The sequence below is a fragment of the Ciona robusta genome, chromosome 10, assembly GCF_009617815.1.
Source record: "Ciona robusta chromosome 10, ASM961781v2".
Classification (NCBI taxonomy): domain Eukaryota; kingdom Metazoa; phylum Chordata; class Ascidiacea; order Phlebobranchia; family Cionidae; genus Ciona; species Ciona robusta.
In genome coordinates this window covers 1,896,215-1,908,930 of record NC_143244.1, presented here as the reverse complement: position 1 = coordinate 1,908,930, position 12,716 = coordinate 1,896,215, and the positions used below count along the sequence as shown (strand labels likewise).

Sequence of the window (12,716 nt, the reverse complement as noted above, 5' to 3'; positions counted from 1 at the left end):
CTTGCTTAGTTTATTTTTATTATTTATTATTTATATATATATTTTTTTTTAATATATGTTATCCGTTTTCTATATTTTAATTTCAGCCTATTAGTTTATTTGTCTTAACTGGCCGTCATTGGTTATTTTTAATATTTGTATTACCTCATACACATTATTTCCATTATTATGACATCATAAATAAACCAGCCACCTCGTCGTGCCTCATGCGCACGAGCTTGGGACCTTGTGTTCACTGTCGAGCTGCTTCAATTACATCATGAGATGAAACGACTTCGGTCGTGTGTTGTGCATTCAACAATGGAAAGGGTCAGCTGACGTGATATGCATGACCGCACACGGTGTAACATCGCTTACTATGATATGCAGCTTATAATTCGAACATATTTACACTGGGATTCTTAAACTTAAGGAGACCTTTTTTAAATTTCCTTTTCAATAAGCTAAACATGCTTTTTCTTCGTCAAATATTGGGACATGGGTTTTGTTAATATTATGGACATTTCTTAAAGTTTAAAAACCCCTGCAATTTAACCATACACTCACAGTACTAATCATTATCTAAGAAAATATCTTAACAGCAATAATAACTCGTGTTACCAAAATAACAGCAAAAATAACTTGTGTTAAAAGTAAAAACCTATTGTGGTAACATTAAATATTATTATGCATAACTTATGCTATATGTTGGCTGGTATGTGGATGTAAACGTAACCTTTATGGTGTAACTAACCGAATAACTATTACCTTCTTGTTGTGAAATCCCTATTTATTAATATTGATAGCTTTAACTCTTATTATTAGGTCTTATATATTGATCGTAAATTTGCCTCTTATTTAAGCTGGTATTTAAACCATGTATTTAGCCTTATTGTGGTTTTTGTAATTGTACAAAACACATAGCAACTACTTTAATACCAATTTTTTTAAAGCACATAAATTTGTTTTTTTACAATCTTTACTTAAGATTCAATCAGGTTTACTGTTTCAATATTTTGTAAAAATTATTTATTTCATTTGTTTTCCCAACCACAGAGTAATCAACACAGAAGTGAGTTAGAGCGCCTCCTAGCGGCAGACAGGGATCAATTGATGGAGGAGATGAAACAAGTCAAGGAGGATCGGAAACAACTTGCAGCTAAGGTAGGAGGCAATAGATAAAGTAGCAGGCCTGTCATTAGCTTAGAGGTTACTGGTTCGAGGGCTCAGCGCTGCTACCATTATTGGCATATGTGTCGTTGGGCAAGATATTTACGCCAATTGCTCAAACCCTGTGGTCTCTTATTGTCTAAATTGTCTCCCATGTGCTAGATATAATATATTTTTATCAGTACCAGTATTATACCAGTTACCAGAAGATCCTTTATAGACTTACATAAAACTGACAACAACAGCATTCGTATTAAACACTGATTACACTTCTAAAAAAATGTTTCCATACCTTAATGATATTAAATAAAGAAATTTCTTTCCAGTCTCAGAATCGCATCCATGAGTTACAGGAGCAGATGAAGATAGTTGAAGATCATGGAAAGCATGTTCAGAACAATCTGCAACGTGAAGGTAAACATAATATTGAGTTTTTTGAGAGGTTTAAAACTTAAAATATTTAAAAGTTATTGTGTGTTTTTTTCTGCATCTGCTATCCAGGGACTCCAGGTGAAGATAAATTACAATATATTTGACTAACATGGCCCATGATGCCTTTTCTGGCCATCCTATATATTATTAGTAATCATTGAACTTAACTTTATCTTCTTTTTCTTCCTCAAGTTGAAAGGTTGTCTTCCCAACTCCAACATGAACAAGCCCTCATCTCTGACCTCAAGTCCTCCCTCGAGATCGAACGTCATCGATCCACTGATCTACTTCCGTCACTAGAGCGCGAGAGAGATCGCACGGTTGAATTATCGGCAGAAATCGAGTCCGTTTCAAGTAAAGCAAGATCTGACGTCTCAGCTGCGAACCATCAAATCCAAGCTTTACAGTGAGTGGTCTCGCTTTATTTCGATACCTAATATTTGTTTATGTGTCTACTATAGACACATAACAGTCTACACGCCCACTTTTCTTTTAATCACATCTTGATTTGTTCTAATTAAATACTACTAGAATACTTAATATGTGAGATTGTACTCACTGTACTCTTATTTTAACACTTTTACTTAAGTAGTTTTAACCTAAAACTGTGTTTTAAGGACTGTTATTTTGCTGCTGATTACACCATTATGGCCTGTAGATTACAATCATCAATTTAACTTTGTATTTTACAGGAATGAGTTGCAAGAAAACCAAGGTGACTTAATCAATGCTGAGAATGAGGTTCGAGCTTTGGAAGAAGAGCTCAGGAGGAAAGAGGAGGAAGTGATAAAAGAAAGAGAGAAACAGGAGGAGATAAGAGCACAAGAGGAGGACAATATTGCCGTAAGTGATTAAAATATCCTAATAATATTATGAGAGAATTTTCACCCTTCTTCTATGATATAGGAGGGGTAGAAAAGTTTTAGTTTTTAAACCTTGTAGTCAAACCTGAAAAATATATTGTTTACATATATTTTAACTTTTGACATGGTTTTAGTTTTTAAACAAAAAAAATATGAAAATGAAGACAATCGTATTATAAATATGTGCTGTGAGTTTGTATTTAAATTGACTGGAAAAAAAACTGTTTTATGCGGCTTGTTTAAATTAATTTTTTCAACCTAGGATCTAAAAGCTGCTTTGCATACTGAAGAGAAAAGGAGACAGGAAGCAATAAATGCTGTTGAAATAGAGAGACATAACGTTTCAAAACTACATCAGGAACTTGCTTCACAACGAGCTACTGCATATGATGATGTGTTGCAACTTAAAAATAGGTAATTGTGATGTCATAAGCTGACATTATTTATGTCATGAAGTGCATTATGTCATGTCATTTATATTATGACAGTGTATGCGTAACATTAGTGTAGCCTCAGTAAAATGATTTTTTTGTTCACCCCCAGTTTTTAAAACATGGGTGACATCACATACATATAGAAGCCAGTTTTAAGCCTAAACCTGCTTTTTGCTTGCAGCTAGATGGTTTAAAAACAATACTATATTGTATTCTCTACATTAATTAATAAGGTTGTTAATTTTCTTCTAAAATTGTCAAAGATGTTACAGCCATTGTATGTTAATTTTACCTTAGTTTTATTTCCCATCATACATTATCATTTATTGCTGCATAGATATCCACATTATTGGTAAGTTGGTTGTATTGTGGATGTTGCTGAGGTGTTTTGGCCAATGTTGGTGGATAGTTAAACATAAAATTATTGAATTATAAAGGCTTTTTAATGTTTTAATTATTTGGTGAAAAATTGTTGAAATACTGTGTTTATTATTTCTTCAGTTTTGGTGTATGTTTGTTGGTTGGAAAAGTGTGTTGTATTGCTTTGTATTTTATATTTTGTAGATGAAGTGTTTGTTAATTGTTGTCAAAGTACTCATGTCTACTAGTTGTAAATACCAGAAAGCTGTTTTAGAATAGGCATGTAATATGTCTGCCAGCAAAACTTCCCAATTTTTATTCTTCATCCCCAAAAAAGATATTTTAACAAAATTGACGAATGGTGTTCACTCAGGTGTGATGAGTTATCGGCAGCTATTCAAGCGGAACAAGGTAGAAACAATGAATTACGTCACGCTCTCGATCACGAGGCGATGGTAGCTCGACAGACACAAGAGGAGCTAGAGAGTGAGAGGAAAACGACGGCTGAAGCACGCGAACATGATAGAGCTACGGTGGCTGATCTACAATCTATATTAGGTGGGTAGCTGTTGGTACATGTGTATAATAAGTGTGTACGATATCTGTGTTCACATGTATGGTTAAGTTTAATGAATGGGCTTTAACAAAAAAAGTTATGCTATGACTATGTATATTTTTCAATGGTTTTAGCCCTTTTTTATATACACTTGAGACTTGATACATGTAACATGTGGGCCCTTTTACTTGTAATATTGTATTCACTACTTTGCAACAACTAACCTCTAAATCAAGCAAGGCTATTAACACAGGTTTGCTTATGGCCTTCCAATAATAAAGAGGCACAATGGGCAACAGTTGACACAGTTATTTATATTGTGTGTTACTGCGTAGTTATCTATGATATAATGTCATGTACATAAAGCATGATGTTTGTGATGAATTAGTTTAGTAGTCGCGATTTTCTTTCCACAGAAGAGGCAAAGAAAGAAACAGTAAGAGTCCAAAGAAGGGTGGAGGATGCTGAAGAAGAGAAGGAGGTGGCTCTTCAGAGAGCAAGAGAAGAGCAGATATCGATAAGTCGGAGGTTGGAGCATGAGAGGAAATCGATGGAGGAGGCGTTGATGAGGGAACAACAAGCAAGGAAGGATCTGCAGTTTGCTCTTGATACTGAGAAGGTGGGTTGGGATGGATTGGAGTTAATGCTGGTAAAGTGTGATTTAACACAGTCGTTAGGTGTTTAGTTATGCACCATGAACTTCCTTTTTTGGGGATTGGTTTACTTATTGCTACCTTGGGAGTTTCACCACCTTAGATTTTTTTCACACTGTTAAGAATATAACGGATGGAACAGTAAAGTAGACAACTATAATGGTGGTAAGCGGGCTTTTATTATGCATCCACCAACTTACATTTATATAGGACACTTTGTGTGGTAATGTAAGTTAAACATTTAACTGCGTTTGTTTAAAATCTAGTTAATTACACACATGCGTGAAACATAAAATATTTTTCCAAATTACCTTTGTTCTTATGTATTTCTTTAATAAATCTTCTTCCAGCATCGCAAGCATGAGGCACAACAGAGGATTAGAGAGCTGGAGGACCAACGTAGGGAGTCCCTGAGGAGGCAAGAAGAAGAGAGGTTGATGCCAAGATCACCGAGGGAGTCAAACGAGTCGTTGTTGGCGCAACGAAGACAACTTGAATCATTGAGACAAAGATTACAATTGGAAGCAACAAAACTGCAGGTTGGTTCATATTTAAGTTGATTGTTTTGAATGGAATAATGCCAGTATTATATAGGTTTTCTATATTGGTGAGATCCTAAAATAAGTAAGGGACCTGGGATTTACGCAAGAGTTGCACATTACCCCAACTTATTATTTGTTGTTTAACTTGTTTTATGAAAACAAGCGGTCTAAAAACAAGTTCTTTATTCCTGTTTTTGTCTCTTTTTCTAGATTTCTTTCTTTTGTAACAAATCAGTGTTATAATAACTTAGGTTTTGAACTACATAACAAGGAACAATCTCTACATATTTAAGTATTAGAATCTTAATGATTACTTCTTTAACCCAACACTGTACTTTAGAAACTTGTTGATAAAACGGGACGCCCATCACCTCGGGATTATTTATCAACTGATTCTCATTCAACCTCCATGTTATCTACTGATGGTGAGAGGGTGGAATCATTGAAGAGAGCATTGGATGATATGCAGGGAGAACTTAAGGACCTTTATACAACATTAACACTACCTGAGAGGGTAAGGAGTTGTGTTATGGGGTTGGGGGTGTTATGTTAAGGTGGCATGCACAGGCACCAAACCTGGGTTGGCAGAGTTGGCCGACTTGTTTTTGCATTGCTTTATTCAGTAAACATTAGGTTGGATTTCAAAAAGTTAGGTTTGTTTCAAGGAAACCTATCTAACTATCACTGTTGGAAGCATTGGCTATCGCTATATAGTTTTGAAATATATTTTATAACTTGTATATCGACTGTAGATAGTGTATTTCTGTTACATGTCAAGCTGTTGCAATAAGTGTTGAAAAATATAAGATCATTCACTAAAACACAATTAAAAGTATATAGCTTTTATGCCTCTCTTAGCCAAAGGTTTCCCGATCCCTGCTCCAGTTAATAGAACAATGTCTTCTTGTTTTGCACAGAGTTCCAGCTTCCCCCCTTCCCTTTTTTTCATTTATTTACAGATTTTTGAATTTCCGATAAATTAAAAATTAGTTCTACATCAGTATTGTTGCTTTGTGTATTCTATGTTGATTAAAAGCTTTTTGCTTTTTTTCACCAGAGTTCCAGCTTACGTCCCCACCCGACCGAATTCAATGACAAACTTCTTCAACAAAACGCTCACCTCGCTGATCAAGCCGCTAGAGGAGCTAGAGAAGTAAGGGAGCTTCGTGATGTCATTGAACAATTGAAAGATGAAAATCAACGAGCTCGTTCTGTTGCCAGTGATGACCAATTGTCACAAGTAAGATTATGTTTATAGTGCAACACTGTGTTAATTAGTTATGTAGCATTTTAAATTTCTTTTTGAATAAAGATTTTTTTGGTTCATTTTAAGTTATTTGAGACTTTTTTAGATTACTTCTGAAACTTGTGAATTTACTTGAATCAGTTTTTAAAAGTATTTTGCTGTAACATACAACATGTCTATAGCTTATTGGGCAAACTTAGTCTAATTCTAGGTTTCATGGCATGTATCACCATAGTGCCTTAACCAAAAAAGTTAAACATTATATAGTGGTTTGGCAATATAACATTACTTTTTGAATTTTTTTAACTTAATTTCTCACTTTCCACAGAGCACTCAACAAAACCAGCAGAAGATGGCAACCCGCATGCATAAATTATACACAAGATATTTAAGAGCAGAAAGCTTTAGAAAATCTCTTATTTACCAGAAGAAATACCTCATTCTATTATTGGGCGGATTTCAGGTATAGTTTTGTTACAAACTGTTTGTTAATATAACTTCAGTGTTATTATCTTTGAAATATTTTAATTTCAAATCATTACTTTATCGCTTGCAATGTGTATGAGTGTTAAGTATTTTAAATTATCACATTCTATTCTTTGTGGGCAATGTCCTGCAGTGTGGTACAACATGGGTCCTAGGACTTAGGCCAGGATTCACTCATTACCTTAGAAAAATTATAGATAATATGTCTGCTTCTCATTTATCTTAGGAATAGTAAACTCTAACCAACAGTAATTAAGTACAACATGTCCCAAATGCCTATATCATGCAACATGGAATTATTTTACAAGCGTTAAATTTTTACGACCGTTACAATAGTAGCATGTTTTAACAACTATTGTGATGCTGTTTTGATTAATCTTTGTTGGTGTTTTTGAAAAGGTAAACAAAATGATGAAAGTTATGGTACTGTTATGCTATCTAAACTTGTTATAGTTTATGTTATGTCAAATAAACTTGTAAAGACAAGCTTTTTTCCTTCAGGATTGTGAAGAAGCCACCCTAGCATTGATAGCACGCATGGGGGCTTACCCAAGCTCCGATTCACTTCGACACCCAATACCTAACCGCTCTAATGCATATACAAAGTTCCGTAGTGCTGTACGTGCTGTTATTGCTGTTTGCAGGTAATAAAACATTTCACAAACAAAAGTCAAGTCAATTGAATAGTCTACTAAAAGAGATAAAAACAGCATCATCGATCTCTTATTTCAGTATAATCTAACTTGTTAATAACTTTATTGGTAAAACAGGCCGAGTTACTGCAATTTTGTAATCCTGTTGTCCAATTTACCTGTATTTTAATCATTTGTTTTAAATCCTGACTTTTAGTTGTCAAAGCTGTTTTTGGATTCTTTTGAATATAAACCTATCAATATCTTTCACACACGAGGAATAACGATATCAGTAAGAAAATCCCATTGTTTATTCTTTTTAGATTGAAGTTTTTAGTTCGAAAATGGAAAAGAGCGAGCACGACCGTTTCCACGGCGATACAAAATAAACATGGGATCGCAATCGATGTTCCAGTTAATGGTAATTACTTATTTTGCAACAGTTTATATGTTCAGCGTATCTAAGCATGAGAAAGTGGTGAATAAAATTGGCTTTTGTCCGCTGGTATTTTTAGATATGCCCATCACTGATGAACCTTCTAGTACTGTCAGTCTGCATTCAATAACTTGAAATTAATCAAACATAAATGGCTAGTTTGTCTGCTAGTAGTAGCGACCACGCTTTTTTCTTCCAATTAAATGTAAATATGTTTTTAACTGTAAGCGTGTTTTAACGACTGTTGTTTTGTCGCTATTTCCTGTCTTTTCATTTTAAATATTTATAAATCTTCGCTACTGTATTCAAAGAAACAAATAAAGTTATTATTATTAACTTAAATTCCTATATATACATAGTAAACATGGATTGCAACTTAATATGAATCCTCAATGCTTTACAAAACAGCATTTGTCATAATTAAAATTAGTTAATGTCAACTTCTACCCCCCTCCAGGTGTTACTCCCCACCAATCACGAAGGTCGGATCAACCCACATCACCCTACACCTCTCGTACTCCCTCTCCTCGACCAATCGAATCACAGAACACCCGATCACATGACCGAACCCCCACCTCACGCTACGAAGCCCCCTCTCATGACGTGTCACCCTACATGGGGCGCAGGGTAACCCCCACCTCACCCTACTCAGCCACCAGACAGACAGGTTATAGATCAAGTTACGAGCGTGACTTAGGAGTAAGTGCTGCTAACTCCAGAAGATTGTCCCCAGCTGCTGCAGCTGCTTATGCTTCACTAGATCGGTAAATATTTTATGTATTTCATATTCGACTTATTTTAATTTAGTTTAGATGTATAAATACGATAAATATATTTTCTTGAGGGGAAAGTATGGCTGACAATTCAGACAACCCACTGGTGACCGCTTGGTTATATAGCATTTCCTGTTTAGTGTCTTGCCTATAGACACATACACCCAAAATAATATTCCCCCAATCCCCATATTTATCCCCAACTTTAACTTCCAGTTCAGACCAAGCAGACTCCGATCCTTCATTGAACGAATATATTCGTAAGTTGGAAAACCTTCAACATAAACTAGGACAGGGTTCGTCATCATACAGGTACCCAGTGTGACACACAACTTCAAATCAACACCTTTTCTTCAAGTAGTTATTGGTAGCATATAACTACCTAGTGTGACAGACACTACAGTTCAAATGTGCAGTGAATTTGGCAGATATCTTATTCAGCATACATTGCTGCCTTTAAAACTTGTTCTATCTTAAACATTGCTAGCTTTGCCTATATATTATGTGAATGACAATCTTTGTAATTGTTCCATTTTGTTGTAGCCGTCTTAAAAGAGGATTGTGTAAATTTGTAAATAGATGAATAGGACGTACAATGTTACTGCTCAAATTTTGTAGAAGTTTTTATATGTAAATGTGTACAAACTAGTTCTTTTGCCAATGTTTTTGAAAAAAGAACTTTTAAAATATGTGGCGTACTGAGGCCATGCTTATCAGAGATACCTGTATGGCTGTAACAGCAGTGTTTGTAGGTTTTTTTACAATTAGCTCTAAGGTATAATCTTCCTTGTACCAGTATACACAAACTATATGTACATACCATGTGTAAATATGCTCTGAAGGCTTTACCTACTGTGATACTTAGTAGAGCCCTTGTAACTAAGTACGATTACTTAAACATAGAGCTATAGCACGTTTTTTACTTGAGTTCTTTAGCTGTGACCGTCCAGATTCGAACTTTTTTGTATTTTTGTTGATTCTGGCGCTTTCAATTTATTTCATGTGTGCCCAAAGGAAAATATAGATCGATCCATTATATGTTTGTACGTGTTTTGAAAGATATTAAGCAAGACATTTAACTGCAACCCAGTGGTTCCTTATGGGTTGTCTAAATTGTTACTCTAACCTTACAAAAAAATGTAAAAATTCAATACATATTTACCCCTAATGGTAAGTTGGTAACTCGTAAGCTGACGCGATGTGTATGGAAAAGAAAACCCGTGATATAACGACTGTAGTTGCACTTTAAAATTTCATTTATTCAAATTCCCTATCAGTCCAGCGCCTCATTCCCCTCTGTAGGTTTAGGTCCCCCCTTAGACAATGCACTTTTTAACAGTAAATTCGCTTCTTTTAATTCAATAATTCGTCTCTCGGTCTCCGTCATCCATGCAGCATACTTGGTGTCCCACTTTTCTCGCAACTGGAAGTATAAAGTCAAACCTTGATTTTAGCCAGAATATCGTTATAGTAGCTCAATTATACTGTTATAGTTAGATAAAGTGACATTCCAGTTGTAATATTACCAACGATAGTCTTTATAACACTGGTGTTCTGTTTCATACACCGCGTGCGCGGTTACGAGTTACCACGTATAACTTTGTAAGAGCGATCTTACGTCTTGATTCATTCGATCTGAGGCTTCCAACCATTTCGCTTCCTTCACGCTGAGTTCGTTGTATAAGGATTCAATTTTTGTTCTCAAATCAGCGTTTTCGCTCATTAGGCCGTTTATAAATCCCTCCCTGTCGCTGTAACAACAGATGTCAATATATATTAGGGTGGGGTAAGATGGGACACCTTTAACACATAATATCCAAGTATTCTGATCATAGTTTAAACAAATAACGGTCAATGGGAGTCGTGAGAATACGGTTTTATAATTCTTTGAATGTTCTTTTTTACTACTAAATGTGACAATAGAGTGAAAGGTGTCCCATCTTCCCCCACCCTACAATATGATCTAGAGCAGCACGGTTAGTCGCTACACTTTTAGTGTTAAACTATGCAGGTATCAATTCGTTTGTGCAATGAAGGAAAACTACACAGTATATATTCGTAGTGGCTTCTAACAACAAAGTTCTATTAACGGTTATGATCCTCGTTATTGTGGTCGAAAGGATGAGTTAAAACAATGTTGTGCAAACATTTTACAAAACTTTTTGCACTACCAGATTGCTGCCACCAACAATCAAGTCATCACTTACTGATTTTCTTTGTGTTTATTTTCTTCTTGCATCGCCTTCATCTCCAATCTTTCTCTCAATCTTTCCAACTCCGTATTCGCGTCATCAGCAGCCGCGCTTTTTTCTCGACATTCCGCTTTAATCCTCTCCATTTCAGCTGCGTGTGTTTCTCTCACCAACCCAAAATCTCTCTCCCCCTGCTCGAATTTCGACTTCCACATATCCCGGTCTTTAGCTAGCTTAACATTTTCTTCTTCAATTGCTTTAACCCGATCTTGTAGCTCCTGGCATTCACGCACGGAGTTTTTATTCCTCAGTTCAGATTCCGCAAGTTTTCGTTCAAGTTCTTTATATTTATAAGTTTCTACGCCAGCAGATCTACCAAGGTTAGGTTGCTCCACTTGCACAACTTCCCGTTCTCGTTTAACAATTGTGCTGTTTTTAGCTTTCCTGAGACCCTCAAGTCTCTGAAAGGAACAAACGGTCTATAATGTCTTGCGTTCAAAGGTAATTCGTAGGCGCTACGTTCAAGTTTTAAATTAATAGTTCGTCGATACTGTTTAATAAGTCTGTCTAGTTAGGTTTTGTTTTACATGTATTCTGCGCCGTCACACTGGTTAGGTATACACACCCACTAAAGTACCATGTAGTGGGGTGGGGTAAAATGGGACAAGTTTTTAATATATTTTCTCGTCCCATTTGGTAGCAAACGAAGAACATTCGAAGAATTATAAAACCGTATCCCCGCGATTCCCATAGACCGTTGTAAAATGTTTTAAACACGATCGCGCTATTTAAATATTATGTGCTATAAAAGAAACTAATAAGACCATATAGTTCTAGCAACTATAGTGCGAAACCGAGATTAGAACCACTTTGGAAGCAAATTGCAAATGACACTTGTAAGAGATAAGATAACAGCTATAAATATAAATAGCATGTCAGGCGAACTTTCGAATTCTACGAGTTGACACTTCTCTACGTTGTAACTATAGTAGTCGATATACTTGTATAGTAGGGTGGGAGGAGATGGGACACCTTTCATTCTGTTTTCTCGTCCCTTTAGGTAGTAAAGAAAAAACAATCGAAAAATTGTAAAATCGTATCTCCATGGCCTATACAGACCGTTGCGAATTGTTAAAAGTATAATCTGGATATTTGGACAATATAGGTACTAAAGCTGTCCCGTCTTCCCCAACCCTATACTATATAAATACACATAGCCCATTTAAAACTCCTTAAAACCACAATTATGAAAAGTCCAATATTAACTTTACCTGTTTAAGTTTCGTAACTTCGGCTTCTAAATCTTTTACTTTTCCCTTGAGCAGAAAACTGTTGTCTTCGTTGGACTTTCTGGCACTCTCACGAGATTTGCTCATTTTCTTTTGACGCTAATCTCTAGATAGGGCAAATTGAATAAAAAAAATACTTTCAAGTTCGGTATATATATATATATATATATATATATATAAGACTTTATTCGCGTTGTAACCTCAATTGTATCTGCGCTTTGAAATATTTCGTAACAATAACACTCCAGTGTTTTTCTTTCGAAAGGATTTCGTGTCGCGTATTGTTCATTTTCCTTTGTCCGAAGACGTTTCGAACGCTGACAGAAAGTTTAAAGTAGAACTCCGTCTACTTCAGCAATCGCATACTCACGTCTGTAGCACTTGAACCCTTACCGTTAACGACTGTTATTAATTACACCTCATACGTGACATACCCACAACCCATTATGGGCGGCTTTGTAAAGAAAAGGTGTACTTCGTCAATTCATTTATTTACCTTTATTAACCGTATATGCTTAGTGTAAAATATTGAGCCTCAACATTTGAATATATTGCGCTGTAGGGTAAAATGGTTACCGTTAACTTAGTATCCTATATTTTCCAATTGCGTTTTTAACACTAACAAAACTCATTCGTGGCAATACGTTTATATAATTCTGTAAATATTCTTCGT

General features: G+C 35.5%; 2 protein-coding genes across 8 annotated transcripts in view; one reads left to right on the top strand and one right to left on the bottom strand.

Moving 5' to 3' along the window:
• Nucleotides 1-9,598, top strand: part of LOC149729443 (uncharacterized) — a 54,486-nt gene extending 44,888 nt beyond the window's left edge. For 4 of the 7 annotated variants that reach the window (XM_089887287.1, XM_089887286.1, XM_089887289.1 and 1 more), the window contains 17 exons: nt 190-309; nt 1,036-1,143; nt 1,476-1,563; nt 1,774-1,987; nt 2,274-2,424; nt 2,707-2,858; nt 3,216-3,230; nt 3,612-3,796; nt 4,211-4,413; nt 4,798-4,986; nt 5,330-5,503; nt 6,047-6,229; nt 6,564-6,698; nt 7,223-7,365; nt 7,677-7,774; nt 8,247-8,553; nt 8,779-9,598. In XM_089887287.1, the coding sequence (XP_089743413.1) occupies nt 190-309; nt 1,036-1,143; nt 1,476-1,563; nt 1,774-1,987; nt 2,274-2,424; nt 2,707-2,858; nt 3,216-3,230; nt 3,612-3,796; nt 4,211-4,413; nt 4,798-4,986; nt 5,330-5,503; nt 6,047-6,229; nt 6,564-6,698; nt 7,223-7,365; nt 7,677-7,774; nt 8,247-8,553; nt 8,779-8,887 (2,574 nt within the window). In that variant the 3' untranslated portion in view covers nt 8,888-9,598. The remainder of the gene's footprint in view (nt 1-189; nt 310-1,035; nt 1,144-1,475; nt 1,564-1,773; nt 1,988-2,273; nt 2,425-2,706; nt 2,859-3,215; nt 3,231-3,611; nt 3,797-4,210; nt 4,414-4,797; nt 4,987-5,329; nt 5,504-6,046; nt 6,230-6,563; nt 6,699-7,222; nt 7,366-7,676; nt 7,775-8,246; nt 8,554-8,778) is intronic. The other 3 variants (XM_089887288.1, XM_089887290.1, XM_089887291.1) reach the window with 2 other exon arrangements.
• Nucleotides 9,599-9,800: 202 nt separating this feature from the next.
• On the bottom strand, nt 9,801-12,317 carry LOC149729442 (uncharacterized). The gene is made up of 4 exons (XM_089887298.1): nt 12,026-12,317; nt 10,770-11,215; nt 10,181-10,313; nt 9,801-9,985 (listed from the first exon to the last, which is right to left on the bottom strand). Exons 1-4 carry the CDS (start codon nt 12,128-12,130, stop codon nt 9,836-9,838), a joined length of 834 nt encoding a protein of 277 aa, XP_089743424.1. The 5' UTR covers nt 12,131-12,317; the 3' UTR covers nt 9,801-9,835.
• Nucleotides 12,318-12,716: the final 399 nt, after the last annotated feature.